This window comes from Pavona decussata, unplaced genomic scaffold, assembly GCF_977016875.1.
Source record: "Pavona decussata unplaced genomic scaffold, jaPavDecu1.1 SCAFFOLD_168, whole genome shotgun sequence".
Lineage (NCBI taxonomy): Eukaryota > Metazoa > Cnidaria > Anthozoa > Scleractinia > Agariciidae > Pavona > Pavona decussata.
Window position 1 is genome coordinate 944,155 of NW_028145579.1, and position 12,601 is coordinate 956,755.

At 39.7% G+C, this 12,601-nt stretch overlaps 1 protein-coding gene across 1 annotated transcript; it reads right to left on the reverse strand.

Moving 5' to 3' along the window:
• Nucleotides 1–7,178: 7,178 nt before the first annotated feature.
• Nucleotides 7,179–11,579, reverse strand: LOC146464209 (uncharacterized). Its single transcript, XM_085130152.1, has 3 exons — nucleotides 11,142–11,579; nucleotides 8,785–10,751; nucleotides 7,179–8,114 (listed from the first exon to the last, which is right to left on the reverse strand). The coding sequence occupies exons 1-2, from the start codon at nucleotides 11,577–11,579 to the stop codon at nucleotides 8,787–8,789; spliced, it is 2,403 nt and encodes an 800-aa protein (XP_084986278.1). The 3' UTR covers nucleotides 7,179–8,114; nucleotides 8,785–8,786.
• Between the last annotated feature and the right edge of the window lie 1,022 nt (nucleotides 11,580–12,601).

The following is a 12,601-nucleotide window of genomic DNA, read 5'->3' on the forward strand; positions in this document are numbered from 1 at the left end:
AAAGTGTGATCCTGTTTAGAAATTTCATTCCAGAGCGTTTTGTTGAAAAAGTCATACAGGGCAGCATCTGCATTGTTCCAATCATTTATCTGTATCTAATTGAGAAAGGAAAGTCCATTAATAAATGTTCCTCAATAGCGTTCATTTCAGTGGCAATTCTCAAGGGGCCAATAACTGCCTCAAAAGATGCAACCATGATGTAAAGCTTTAACTTGACTGTGGACAAGTTAGGAGTTCCTGCAATAAAATATAAAGTCAAGCCGCTCTCAAGAGCAAAACAAACAGTACCCCGGGAAAGTATAAGACACTAGCTTTCATTTAAGAGCGACTATCTCTAAGATCCTCACATTCAATTTTCGTCTAAAAAATAGATTTAGCTGATACCTCGTCCATCTGCCTTCTCTTGGCAAGTAGGTAGCAAACAAAAATTTAAATTTTCTTTTCAGATTCTGAAAAGCTTCCGATCCACTGGAAATTTCTCTCAAAAATACAAACTGAGCATTGCCATTTCTCGTTTTTGACTGAAAATGCCATCGTCTTCGTTCCGGACTATGATAACAGATCCGAAAGAGACAAAGAAAGACATGTAGCATTTAATTATTTGCTCATAAAACAACGAGAGCTTAGCAAAGAAGTGACTCGACCTGCTTTGCCGCGAAGAGAGATTGGGGCTGCCGTAGCCTCCCACGCAGTCATTTTTAGGGGAATCGTATTACCGAACGCGTGGGAGGCTAGCGCTGCCGTGGAAACGTCAAAATGTGCGTCAAAATGTGTGTGCATCGAACAATGTACCCAAGACTGCTACGAAAAATCAAAATAATTTAATTTATGAAAAAACCTTAAAATAAAGTATCATTACTCTTACCAATTCTGCGGTATTGGAGAGGGTACATGAGAACAAGAATGGAATTTGCCGTAGTTCCTATTTAACAGAGCTCATCGAAAACCATTTAAGAGCGGCTTTCCACAAATATCGACCAAGGGGTGGCTCAAGTCAAAAAAATCGATTTTGTTCATATTTTGCTCACAGGTAGTCCCTACTGAGAAACAAACTGAGCTGTAGTTAGTTTTTCAAAATACCGCTTCCTTTCGAGTAAATATGCGAAAAACGAGTTTGTCTCAGTTGAGCTCAAAGTCCGCTTTCGGCGGGATAGAATTTTCCTTAACTTTCGACGGCTTGCGTATCAATCCGCTGACTGTTACTAACCTTCAAATGAAATTTATTGCTTTATTAGGTCTTCCTCTTCTGTTTCACGGGAAAACATTTAAAACCTAAGTTACTTTTACGTCCGAAATAGGTTTAGAAGAACATGCTATAAATGCAAATTTTCAGCAACCACATTTTTAGCACTAAAACATTGCCAATTTTACCCATGGGCGATAACTTAGATTTCCCTATAATGACTCTCTATGGCTTCACTGTATACCTATTTATCATAATATAAAAAAAGCCCTGGGGAAATGAAAATAAATGACCCGCTAGGCTTCAGATTTATCAGCATTTTCTTGAGATCGGGCGATCGAAGCGCAAAAAAGATGGCGTGACAGACTGTCACGGGTACAAATAGTTTTTCTTATTAGGAAAACATGAAGCAAAAGTTTTTAAAAGGAAGAATTTTCATTCGCAGTAGAACAATCTTTGGATCGAAAGTTCGGTAGCGTTACTGACCAATATATATTGCGGCTGCTTTTTATAGATGGAAATCCCAGAGTATCCGCTCGCTCTGATTCGTTATCGTGGCTGAATATTATTGTGTTAAAACAAATAATTGGAAAATTTCTTTTCCTCTTTCTTTATCACTGCCATGGATAAATTTAACTAGAAATAGGTTAAACGCAGCAGATTTGAACTACATTAATCTGATTAAACTGCATCGTTTGCGTGAAATATACGTGAGAAAGCACACGCACACACAACGACAACAACAACAACAACAACTGAAAAACAAGACAGAATTCTGAACGTTATAAGGGAAAAAGTAATAACAATAAAAACGGTAACAAAATTTAATGAAACCAAGATAGTGGTCAATACTCGTGTTATTAATAATGTTTTTTTGCTGAGCTTTTTGATCCTGAAAAATTCTTTGTGTGAAGATGAACGTAATTAACTAATTAGATTTTTGAACGTCTTAGCTGACCTTTTTTCGGTACCCGAAACGACATTTTCATCAATCCGAAAACACTAGGCCTTAAATTTTCCATATCACGAAAGTTCGAGGTGAAAATTCCCCTCAGGAAATTGGAGGGGATCAAGGACCTTCCGAACAGATAATTTACCGAAACGATTCGTTGGGTGCCCCTGAATCATGTTATTAATGTTTTCAAGATGTTTTCAACGCTAGAAAACATCAAGACAATGACGATTTGGGCTTAGCTGTTGAGAAACATTTATCACCAAAGACATTTATTGTGCCCGGTAAGTTACCGGGACTTTCAAGAAACCAGCCCCAGGGCTTATAAGCCGCGGCAGTTTACGGTGTTCCTGGATAAATTTAGGAGCCGTAGCATGTCCTTATTGCTACTTCGGCCGTCAAACTTGGTCGGTGCGTTTGTTAATTAAGTCCCACACCTGATAGAGAGGAAAGGACTTCTTTCTGGAGAGAAACGAAAAAGAACTAAATTAAAACAGAACATTGTGTCAACAATATTAAGTCACGAATGATTTAACTTTGTTGGTCTTCGAATATAATGTGCTCGTTTCTGAGTATTTATTCTGCGTGCGAAAGTATGGAAGCAAACGGACATGATCATGAAATACAGAAAACCTCGTCGTCGACACACTAATATGCTTGTATCAAGCGGGAATAGATGAAGAAGATGGCCAAAACTTATGTTTGATTTTTCATTAAGGCATCAGCTTAGTTTCCGTACCTTTGTGTCTCAAATTGAAGCACTTTTTTTATTCTCTTTTCCCCTTCGTGGTTCGCGGTCACCGGCTATGTCACGCCATTGTTTACTGCGAATACCAGATTTTCGACAGGGTAGGTGATAAATTCGAGGCTCTGCGGGTCACTTAAAATAATTTACCCAAAGTTTTGTTTTGATGTTATGATTGATAAGTACACAGTGAAGCCATAGAAAGTCATTTTATGATAATCTAAGTTATCGCTCATGGGTAAAATTGCCGGTATTTCATTTCGAATATTTGGTTGTTAAAAATTTGCATTTATAGCATGTTGTTCTAGATCTGTTTCGGGCATAAAAGTAACCTAAGTTTTGAATGTTTTTCTGTAGAACAGAAGATGAAGACCTAGAAAAGCAACAGATGTTATTTCATGATCCGTGACTGGCTGTGGATTGATACGCGGCCGGCCAAAGTTAAGGAAAATTCCGCCCGCCGGAAGGGAGTTTTGAACTCAACTGAACTGTTAATCGTTTTTCGCTTGTTTACGGGTACGGAAGCTGTATTTGGAAAAACTAACTACAGCCGTTTTTTTTTTTTTTTTTACTTAGGCCTACCTATGAGCAAAATATGAGCTAAATCGATTTTTTGACTTGTGCCACCAAAAGTTGATTTCGGTCAATATTTGTGGAAAGCCGCTCTTAAAGCCTCTTAACTCCGTTTATTGATTGTAATCTACACTAGTAGCTGGTGGGATTTTTGGGAGAAGGCGAGAGGGGAATGGGAAAGAGGCGATTTTAGGCTTACGCCGCTCGATTGTCGCGGCTTACGCTCGTCATGGCCGCCAACTTTGCATGCAAACAATGCCGACAGTAACGGAGGCTTATTACCAACATCGTCCCCACAGCGTCTTCTCGATATTTAAAATGGCGATTGGAACCGCCATTTTGAATATGCGGCCGAGACTCTGGAAATAATGTTGGCTAATTGCATGTGGTTTATTAGGAAAGCGGATTGACCTTAAAAGATTCAACTTGCTCATTAAAAACGTTTTCAAAAGCTAATTTTAAGCTGATAGTACGTAAAAAAAAAATGTAAGTCAAAACAGAGGAACAAGAGTCCTGATTAATTACTAATTAAACTCGAATCAAAGTTCACGTCGACCCAGGATCAGCTTAATCGGACTTTGAACAACTTTTCCCTGATAAGCTTTCGCTATTACCAGAAGAACCTTAAAAAAACTAGATAATCAACCTATAGATAACTATACGGGTCAAAATAATCATCACAGTTGCATAACATGAATAAATTAAGGCGAGGAATAAGCCTTAATGGCAGAAGATTTAAAAATAGGCACTGAGGGGACATGAGCTGCCTCATGCGGCAAAATATTTCAAGCACGTTTAGCTTTAGGATCTTGCATACTCTTCCCACTGCTCTTCCATATAGTTCTTACACAGCTAAGGACAAAACATGGAACCTGGGTCCAGTGAACCCCCTCTTAGACCGGAACCATGGACCACAATGGTCCCGGTCCATGAACCCCCTATTTTCTAAAATAAAAAGAAGAAGAATGATACAGTAAGGCTTATCAATTCCCCTACGTTAAGTTTTGAAGCCTGTAGCAACACATACGCTGTACAAGTTGTAAGGGAAACTTCAAACTTGATATAGTTTGAAACTCACACCTATCTACCTGGACACACAATGTACATTTGCGTGCATATATCAGTTCTGCTGTGTTGTACTTCTTGTAAAAATGTGTTCCTCTTTCTTGATGTCTTGTTTGGTATTTTCGCTATGAAACGTGAAGCGTATGCTGCCAAAGCCCTTGTAATATAAACATCATTGCCTGTTTCTCTTATCCCATGCCTTGTGCAAAGGTGTTAACCCATTGACTCCAACTGATATTTCCAGAAAAAAAAAAAAACATATTGCCGTAAAGCAGAAGGTATTTTCTTCGCGTCACTTTAGCAAATTGCAGCCAAATCGTCTGTAAGAAGAATGTCTCTCTCAAGCGTCCCTCTTAAGGAATATTTGTATTAAAATTTGATTTCAGCCACTGAGAAAGCCAGCGAGAAAACCAGCAAATAGAATGCTTGCGCGTATAAACTTCATGGTAGCATCCATCTAGAGCACATTCCTTATATAGAGGGAACACATTCCCAAGGCTTGGCAAAGCAAAGGTAGCACATTACAAGCTGGAAAATTTTTGAAAGAACAGCCAGTTTATCACTAAGCCCAAGTTCAGCATATTCAAGTTCAATCTCATCTAGGTGTTGTTGAACGGTTTTCAAACGTGGAGCCGGGACGACTTAAACTGATGAGAGGAAGCTGGACGCCTTTTTATGCAAGAACCTACCGGTTACAAACGAGAACTGAGATAAGAAAAAGAACACGTATGGAGACAATAAGAAATCAAAAGGCCAAGAGAAGACGGAAAAGGTAAGGTGACGTCCTTAGAATGTTCTACCACTCATACCCACGCATTACCTTCACCTGGGGATCAAAAGGAAAGAGGAAAGGAAGCCGTCCGCGGGAGAAATGGAGAAGGAAAGTTGAAAGGGAGCACAGAGGACTAAGAGCGAGGGCGGAGGCAGCAGCAGACGATAGAATAGTCTGGAAGGAGTGAGCACACGGCCCAACTCTTCATTAGGAGAATATGGAAGATGATTATGATTGCGAAAATTCCTCAGTTTTTTGTGTGTATCTCCAGCCTGCCTGCCATGGAGAAGGACAGTGGAAAGGGAGCTTAAGGACAAAGGAGTTAGAACGTGGGCGGAGACAGCATCAGCAGCAGACGAAAGAAGAGTCTGGAAGGAGATAACTTGCAGCCCAACTATCCATTAGGAGAATATGAAAGATGATAATGATTGGGAAAATTCTTCAGTTTTTTGTGTGCATCTCTGGACCGATTCATCTGATTCAGTTCTCATTTAGCTATGATTTTCTGGAGCTCATCTCACTGCTGATAGGCTGAGTCACAGACTTGTTAATTTAGTTTTTAGCTTAATAGGTTTCATCGCGCTTCCATCAGACATTTCGGCTAATAAAAATTGTAAAGCACTGGAGAACTGGATAGAAAACAAAACTGGAAAATTACTTCAGACGAATCGCAATACAATCGGTGAATAAAGATGTTCGAAAGAGTCGTCTTTGTACTAAAATTACCAGCGCTAGTTAATTCGTTCTTTTAGAATTGGTAACTTTTACGGATGGAAAATAAATTTGGGCCACGCCCACAAAACTAGACTCTTGTACCTTTTTAAGGTACAAGGTACGACCAGCACTCTCGTCATATTTTTAGGTAATTACCCCCACGGGGTCCAGTTCAGGCCGGTAGCCAGTATAGCGACAACCGAGGTTGCTGCATTGGTAAAAGTTCCAACTTCAGCGTATTAAGAACATTTGGAACATTTTTTTATGCCTTTCAAAAGGAAATATTTTTTTAAAGTTTTTCAAAGGCGGAAAAGGTTTGGCGATCACCAGCCATGGTGGCTGTATGTGTTATCAGTATTTTTATCAGGATAAATATGTTCAATATGTTCAAGGAAAGGAGCACGTTTTGTTTTTCCTTTTCACGCATATCACTATTCCCAATTTTTCTGAACTTAGTTTTGACTGCGTAAAGAAGTTGATCTTGTGACCGACCTGTATTACAAAGTAATACCAACAGCTCTTTCTGTTTCTGTTTCTGTAGGATCCTCTATATTGGAAGATCAAAATGAAACATATTGGAAATGAGAAGACTTTGATATCTAGAGTTACCAAAAGTATTTATTGAAATGTTATCAGCTTAACACCTGTACAGATTATTGAAAAAGATACTTTTATGCTTACTTTATAGCAACTGTTTGACAGCAAACACACTAGCTACTGTGTTCGCTAAAATATATCATCGTGAAATACCGTTATTTCTCCGCAATAAGAGAAAGCTTGAAAAGCTCTTTATCTTTTTCAAGCTGATTTGAAACACTAACGCTCCCTCGAGAATGAGAGGACTCAGTTTTAAATGATTGTCTTCGACGACAGACGTTTGGTGATCAGGGGCATCCAGGGGTTCATATCTGTTCGAATTCTCCCGATTTAGTTGTGAAGAAAATCAAAAACACTGGAAATTCTTTTTGTTTTCGAAGGGACAAATATGTCCCAAAAATGCGAAAAATAGCCAGCGCTAGCCAGAATTTTCGTAAAACCATCAACATCTAGTAAATTCGAGGAATAAGATTCGTTCGCTAAAATTTCTGCAATTTAAATTTTTATCAAAGGCATCACAACAAACATATACAACTTTTTTGGCTTACACAAATATGTCTTTAAATGGGCTAAAAACTATCTCAGTGGGAACACAGGAAACAAAATTTTAATAATATTACTTCAATATTCTCGTTGGGTCCCCCTGTCCGGATTGTCTTTCCTCCTTGAGAGGTGGTTAATTATGCATTTAGAAGAATCTATTCAAGCCGAAGTTGCTTAAAAGAGGGAATACGAACAAACATTAAAACTGAATAATAAATAACCATACTGTGTTATCTTTGTCACCAGACAGCATTCGATTTAGCAACTTGACATATATACAAAATACTTTTCTGCTTCCTATCTCTGATAGTGTCTGGGTTAATATCCTTTTGTTTTCAAAACGTCAGCGAAAAATAAACCATCGACTATATAAATCTACACCTAGTATTTGAATACTTAATAAAACAGAGTAGGAATATGCGACATTAACAAAAAAATCTTAGTGGGAATTTGGAGCAGAACGTGCAAATCCACCAACGACAAAGTAATTATTTCTAAGTGATCACTCACACCAATCGCTGCAGGTGTACACAACGCAATGCACCAATCAGAATGCGAAACAAAAACATTTAACAAGGGTCAAGCGCGGGAAAACGCGTCCGAGCAAGGTATGATTGGTTTTGCTTCTGACTTACTGAGAGAGTGGCACGTGCTTTTCTAATCAATCACAGCGCAAACCAAAAATCCAATATAAGAATGGAAACTACCAAATGTGAAACTCCTAAAATGTGTGAAGATTCCCTCTGTGTTTAATTTGAATCCGAAGAGACAGTCCTGATAACAAAAACTGCAACGAAAAGCACGCGCGCCCAAATGTCTATGTAACACAACTGTGATAAGTCAATACTTTCAGCCCAAGTGAAGTGATTCCACTTTAGTTTACTCTCCAAGTTACTGGCGTCCTGTTTGAAAAGAAAGTTCCCATTTGTCGGACATTCCTCGGCGGGTGGCCTGGGCAAGACACCTGCAACTGATAAACAAACGTCTGATTTTAGGGTTAGTATTGTAATCTGTTATTGGAAAGAATTATTCACTCAGATGCATGACTACCAAACTGGAGGGCATGGGAATTAAAGGCGGCATGTCAAATTGGGTTCTTAAAGAACTTGTTGAATTTGTTCACAGTCAATTTATCTACAACTAGCGCTACTTCAGTTACTTCGATCGCAACCTACTAGCCACAATAATGGTTCGTTCCCTCCGCTACTTCTGTAACCCTTGAACTGTGATTTAATCGTTTTAATCATTCTATCAAGTGGATTTCGAATTGTCTATTGCCTCGTACTGCGCTACCACTGTGTTTGTTGAAAGACTATTTAGTAAGTGCAACTTCTTAGATCTCAGCAATTACACTGAATCAGAAGTATTTGTTTATTTTACTCTCAAAATCAGAATGAACGCAATACCGTTTATTAAGCGCTATAAGAGGAATTGTGTCCTTGACAAAAGTTTAATTTAACTCAATAAAGGTAGAATTGTTGTTTATCCTATTATATGATGTTCATAAATCACGGAATTAAGAACAGTCCTATAATAAATTACCTTTCGGTCTCCTGTCACCGAACCATAATGAGAATGGAAGAGTTTTCTTGAATAATCCATTCAAAACCCGAAAAAATACAGTTCATTGATAAACTAACCTTTACTTTCCGAAATCAAACGTCACGTTATCCCCAATCAGCATGAAAGGCGCCCAGTTCCCCAGGTCAGCATAGCCGTTATTTCTCATCCACTTTATGGCCTGGTGAAGAGACTCACTGGCACTTTCCCCACGAACCAGGTGTTTGTAGAAACGACTCATTAACTGCTCTGTTCCTTTGTCTGGTATGGGCCACAGGGATACCAATACTGAGCGTGCACCGGATCCTAAGAAGGCCCGAGCGATTCCAACAACTCCCTCAGCTCTAACATATCCTTGTGCACTGTGACAACAGCTGAGTACTACAAGTTTTGCTCGCAGTTGAACTTGTGAAATCTCATCCATTGTTAACAGGTAGTCTTCCTCGCATGGAGTCGCGTTAGTGGTGCGTTGAGGAGCGAGGGCAATCTCTCCTCTCTCGGCATGACCATGAGCAGCAAAATGAATCAGACCTACAGAGGTGATACTCTGAAGAACTGCTTGTTTAGTTGCTCGCTCCTCTAACAAAGGCTCAGCTCCGAGTAGTTCTGCTATCATCTCTGCTTCCTTTCTTGCAGAGGGCAAGCGACAAGGATTCTGAATGCGTCCCTTGTAAAGCACGTCCCCAACGTCCGGATCGCCCACTATCAGTGCTCCAGTCTGACTGTGATAATCTACTGGACTGTCCTGAATGAGCCCGAGAGTCGACAAAGAAGGAATAATGCGGATTCTGTAAGTGTGTGACAGGTATTTTTCACTTTCATCCTTTAATGCTGCGAATGGAACTTTGTACAAGGCGCGATGAGGAACAATCACGATTTCAGGTTCGTCAAGAACGTTAGACAAGGGAGCGATGATCATTTGGTAACACTCAGCCAGGGTGGGAACGGGTTGAAGATTTTCCTCTTCTTCGGTCTCTATTGGGCGAAAAGCTGCCGAGCTTCCTTCTTCTGATGTCTCCTGTGTTGAGTCACCGGCTTTTGAAAAAAACAGTGATCGATCCTCGTAGTGCTCTTGATCATGACGGAGGACATGAAACCTTCTGAAGGTTTGTTCACTGAAAACTTCCTGAACATCTCTTTCCAATCCCTTTTTAGCAAAACATTCGTTTACGTTTACTTTACGGAAAAGTGTTGGTTTGTTTCCTTTAAGGACCCACAGAAACATATAACAACGAAAATACGAAATGTATAGACAGTTACAATCAATCTCTTTCTTCACGATCCTTTCTATATCAGGCCACGACAGCGGATTGACTGAAATTTGTTGTTGAGCAGAATACTGACCTGAGATTAAGTCTGCCAGAGCTCTGCCTCGTTCAAGCTCTAGAACACAAAGAGCTTCTTTTACATTTCCCACTCTAAGGCAATACATTGCGCTGAGCAATTGATAGCAAAGACTGTACTTGTTCAATAGGTTTATCTTAAATTCGTCATTGCGTCCAAGGAAACTTCGCATTTTCTCGCACTTGGTAATGCTTGCCAACAGATTCGAAAACATATCATCTTGTAAACCTACATTTCCTTCTAAAATGATATCGTATGCAAGTTCAACGTGCGAGGCGGCCTCTCCATGTACGTAACTTATCGATTTGCACACAGACAGTGCTTTCTCGTGATGCTCTCTAGCCTCAGCATATTTACCAAGAGAACGAAACAACGATCCTAAGTTTACATAGCTGGCCGCTTCTCCTTCTTTGTCGCCAATTTCTTTTGTGATCACAAGTGCGTTCTTCTGGTATGTTTCGGCCTTTCCATATTCACCCAGAGATTCATACACAGTTCCCAGGTTCCCATAACACCACGCTTTTCCCTCTATGTCACCAATTTCTTTTGTGATCGCAAGCGCTTTCTTTTGGTATGTTTCGGCCTTTCCATATTCACCGAGTGATTCATACAGAGTTCCCAGGTTGCCATAACACGTTGCTTCTTTTCGTTTGTCTTTAATTTCCTTTGCAATCACAAGGGCGTTCTTCTGGTTTGTTTCGGCCTTTCCATATTCACCGAGAGATTGATAAAGAGTTCCCAGGTTCCCATAATACGCCGCTTCTCCCTCTCTGTCACCAATTTCTTTTGTGATCGCAAGTGCGTTCTTCTGGTTTGTTTCGGCCTTTTCAAATTCACCGAGAGAGTGGTACACATTTCCCATGTTCGCATAACACGCCGCTTCTCCTTGTTTGTCACCAATTTCTTTGCTGATCACAAGTGCTTTCTTCTGGTATGTTTCAGCCTTTCCATATTCACCCAGAGATTGATACACAGCTCCCAGGTTCTCATAACACGTGGCTTCTCCTTGTTTGTCAACAATTTCTTTTCTGATCACAAGTGCGTTCTTCTGGTTTGTTTCGGCATTTCCATATTCAGCGAGATAATGATATACACTTCCCAGGCTCCCATAACACTCGGATTGTCCTTGCCTGTCCCCTATTTCTATCATGATGGTGAGTGCTTTCTCATAAAGGCTTCTTGCTTCTTGATATTTACTTTGAAGGTGGTATAGTTTTGCCAGTTTATAGGTTACCGGGCCTTCTACGGATTTTTCGCCACATTCGCGTAGAAAGTGTAAGAGTCTGCTACCACAATCTATCGCACTTGTGTGATCATTAAGAAGGCAGTACATTTCAAACAATGCTAAATATATCCATGTGTATGCTAATCCAACAAAATCCTTTTCCTTTTCTAGGCCTTTGTTGTTTAGCTGAATCAAAATTTTCTTGCAGAACTCAATAGCTTGTCGAACTCGACTTGTGTTCCGAAGAAATGTGGCAACGCATGTACCAATAAAGATTTTCTGTATAATTTCCCCTGCGTTGTCCATGACGGTCTTAACTAGAAAGCAGAGAAAGAAAAGAAAAGCACAGTAGTCTGGTGCTGTTATTACACTGGCAAACCAGTGTTGAGAGGCCACCGTGATTACAAAAACCGGCCAGTAACTGGTTGGGCGCAATGAAATACATGTATTTTACAACAGGGTGCCCAACTTGAACATTAGAGCAAAATACTTGAAATTTTGTAGATGCGTTCCTAAATCACTCTATGCTCTTTTGATTGTTATAGAAATATATTTGTGTAAGGTAATACCCGGACTGTTCGATGTTTTATCTGTAAATTTAAGCTCCAGGAAGTTTCAGGAAATGGAATTTTATCACCGGAATTTACTAACTGTTGTTGGTCGTGCGAAGGTCTGTAGATTGCCGCAAACTTAAAGCTTTTATTTAAGTTTCAACTCTTTTCGCGTTTTGCTCCGACCGTTTTGCAGCGCTAATAGTGGTTTCTTAGCAGTTTATGGGTGTTTAACATTTCAGCCAAAAAGATTATTATATTTGACTCTGCTAAGCCCATGAAAGGAAAAAAAATCTGGAAAACATGGGCGAAAGAAGCGATATACACATTGAAGTTACATGCCTGTATATTTATTGCAATTGCAATATTATCATACATATGCTTCCATCTCACATTAAAAAATGCCGTTTTTGATTAAACGTTCAGCTACTCCATGCTCTTGTAGTCCCACACGCGTTTTTCGGCTGTTTTACCGTGTTTTCTATCGACTCTGTTGTTTTCAAGTTCTCTCTATCGACTGCACGTTTTTCAGTGTTGCTTATTCTCTGGTTTCTGAATCAAATGACGTATGATCCATCAACCATTTTCGCTTGTCTACAATTGGATGAAATGCGTCACGTGGCCAACATGCTCCAAATAAAAGCGGATGATGTTACCAAGTAATATTCTCCAGAATTTAAAACTCGAGTTGTGCATAAGGGGAGAGGGGAGCGTGTAACGAAGAAGAAATAACAAACTTCCCTTATTTAAACCTTCTTTTACACACATTTCTAGTGG

Coding starts and splice junctions, on each gene's coding strand:
- LOC146464209 (XM_085130152.1), bottom strand. CDS start 11,579: ATGGACAACGCAGGGGAAATTATACAGAAAATCTTTATTGGTACATGC. Junction 10,752..11,141: donor GTTATGGGAGCCTGGGAAGT/GTATATCATTAT, acceptor GAATATGGAAAG/GCCGAAACAAACCAGAAGAA.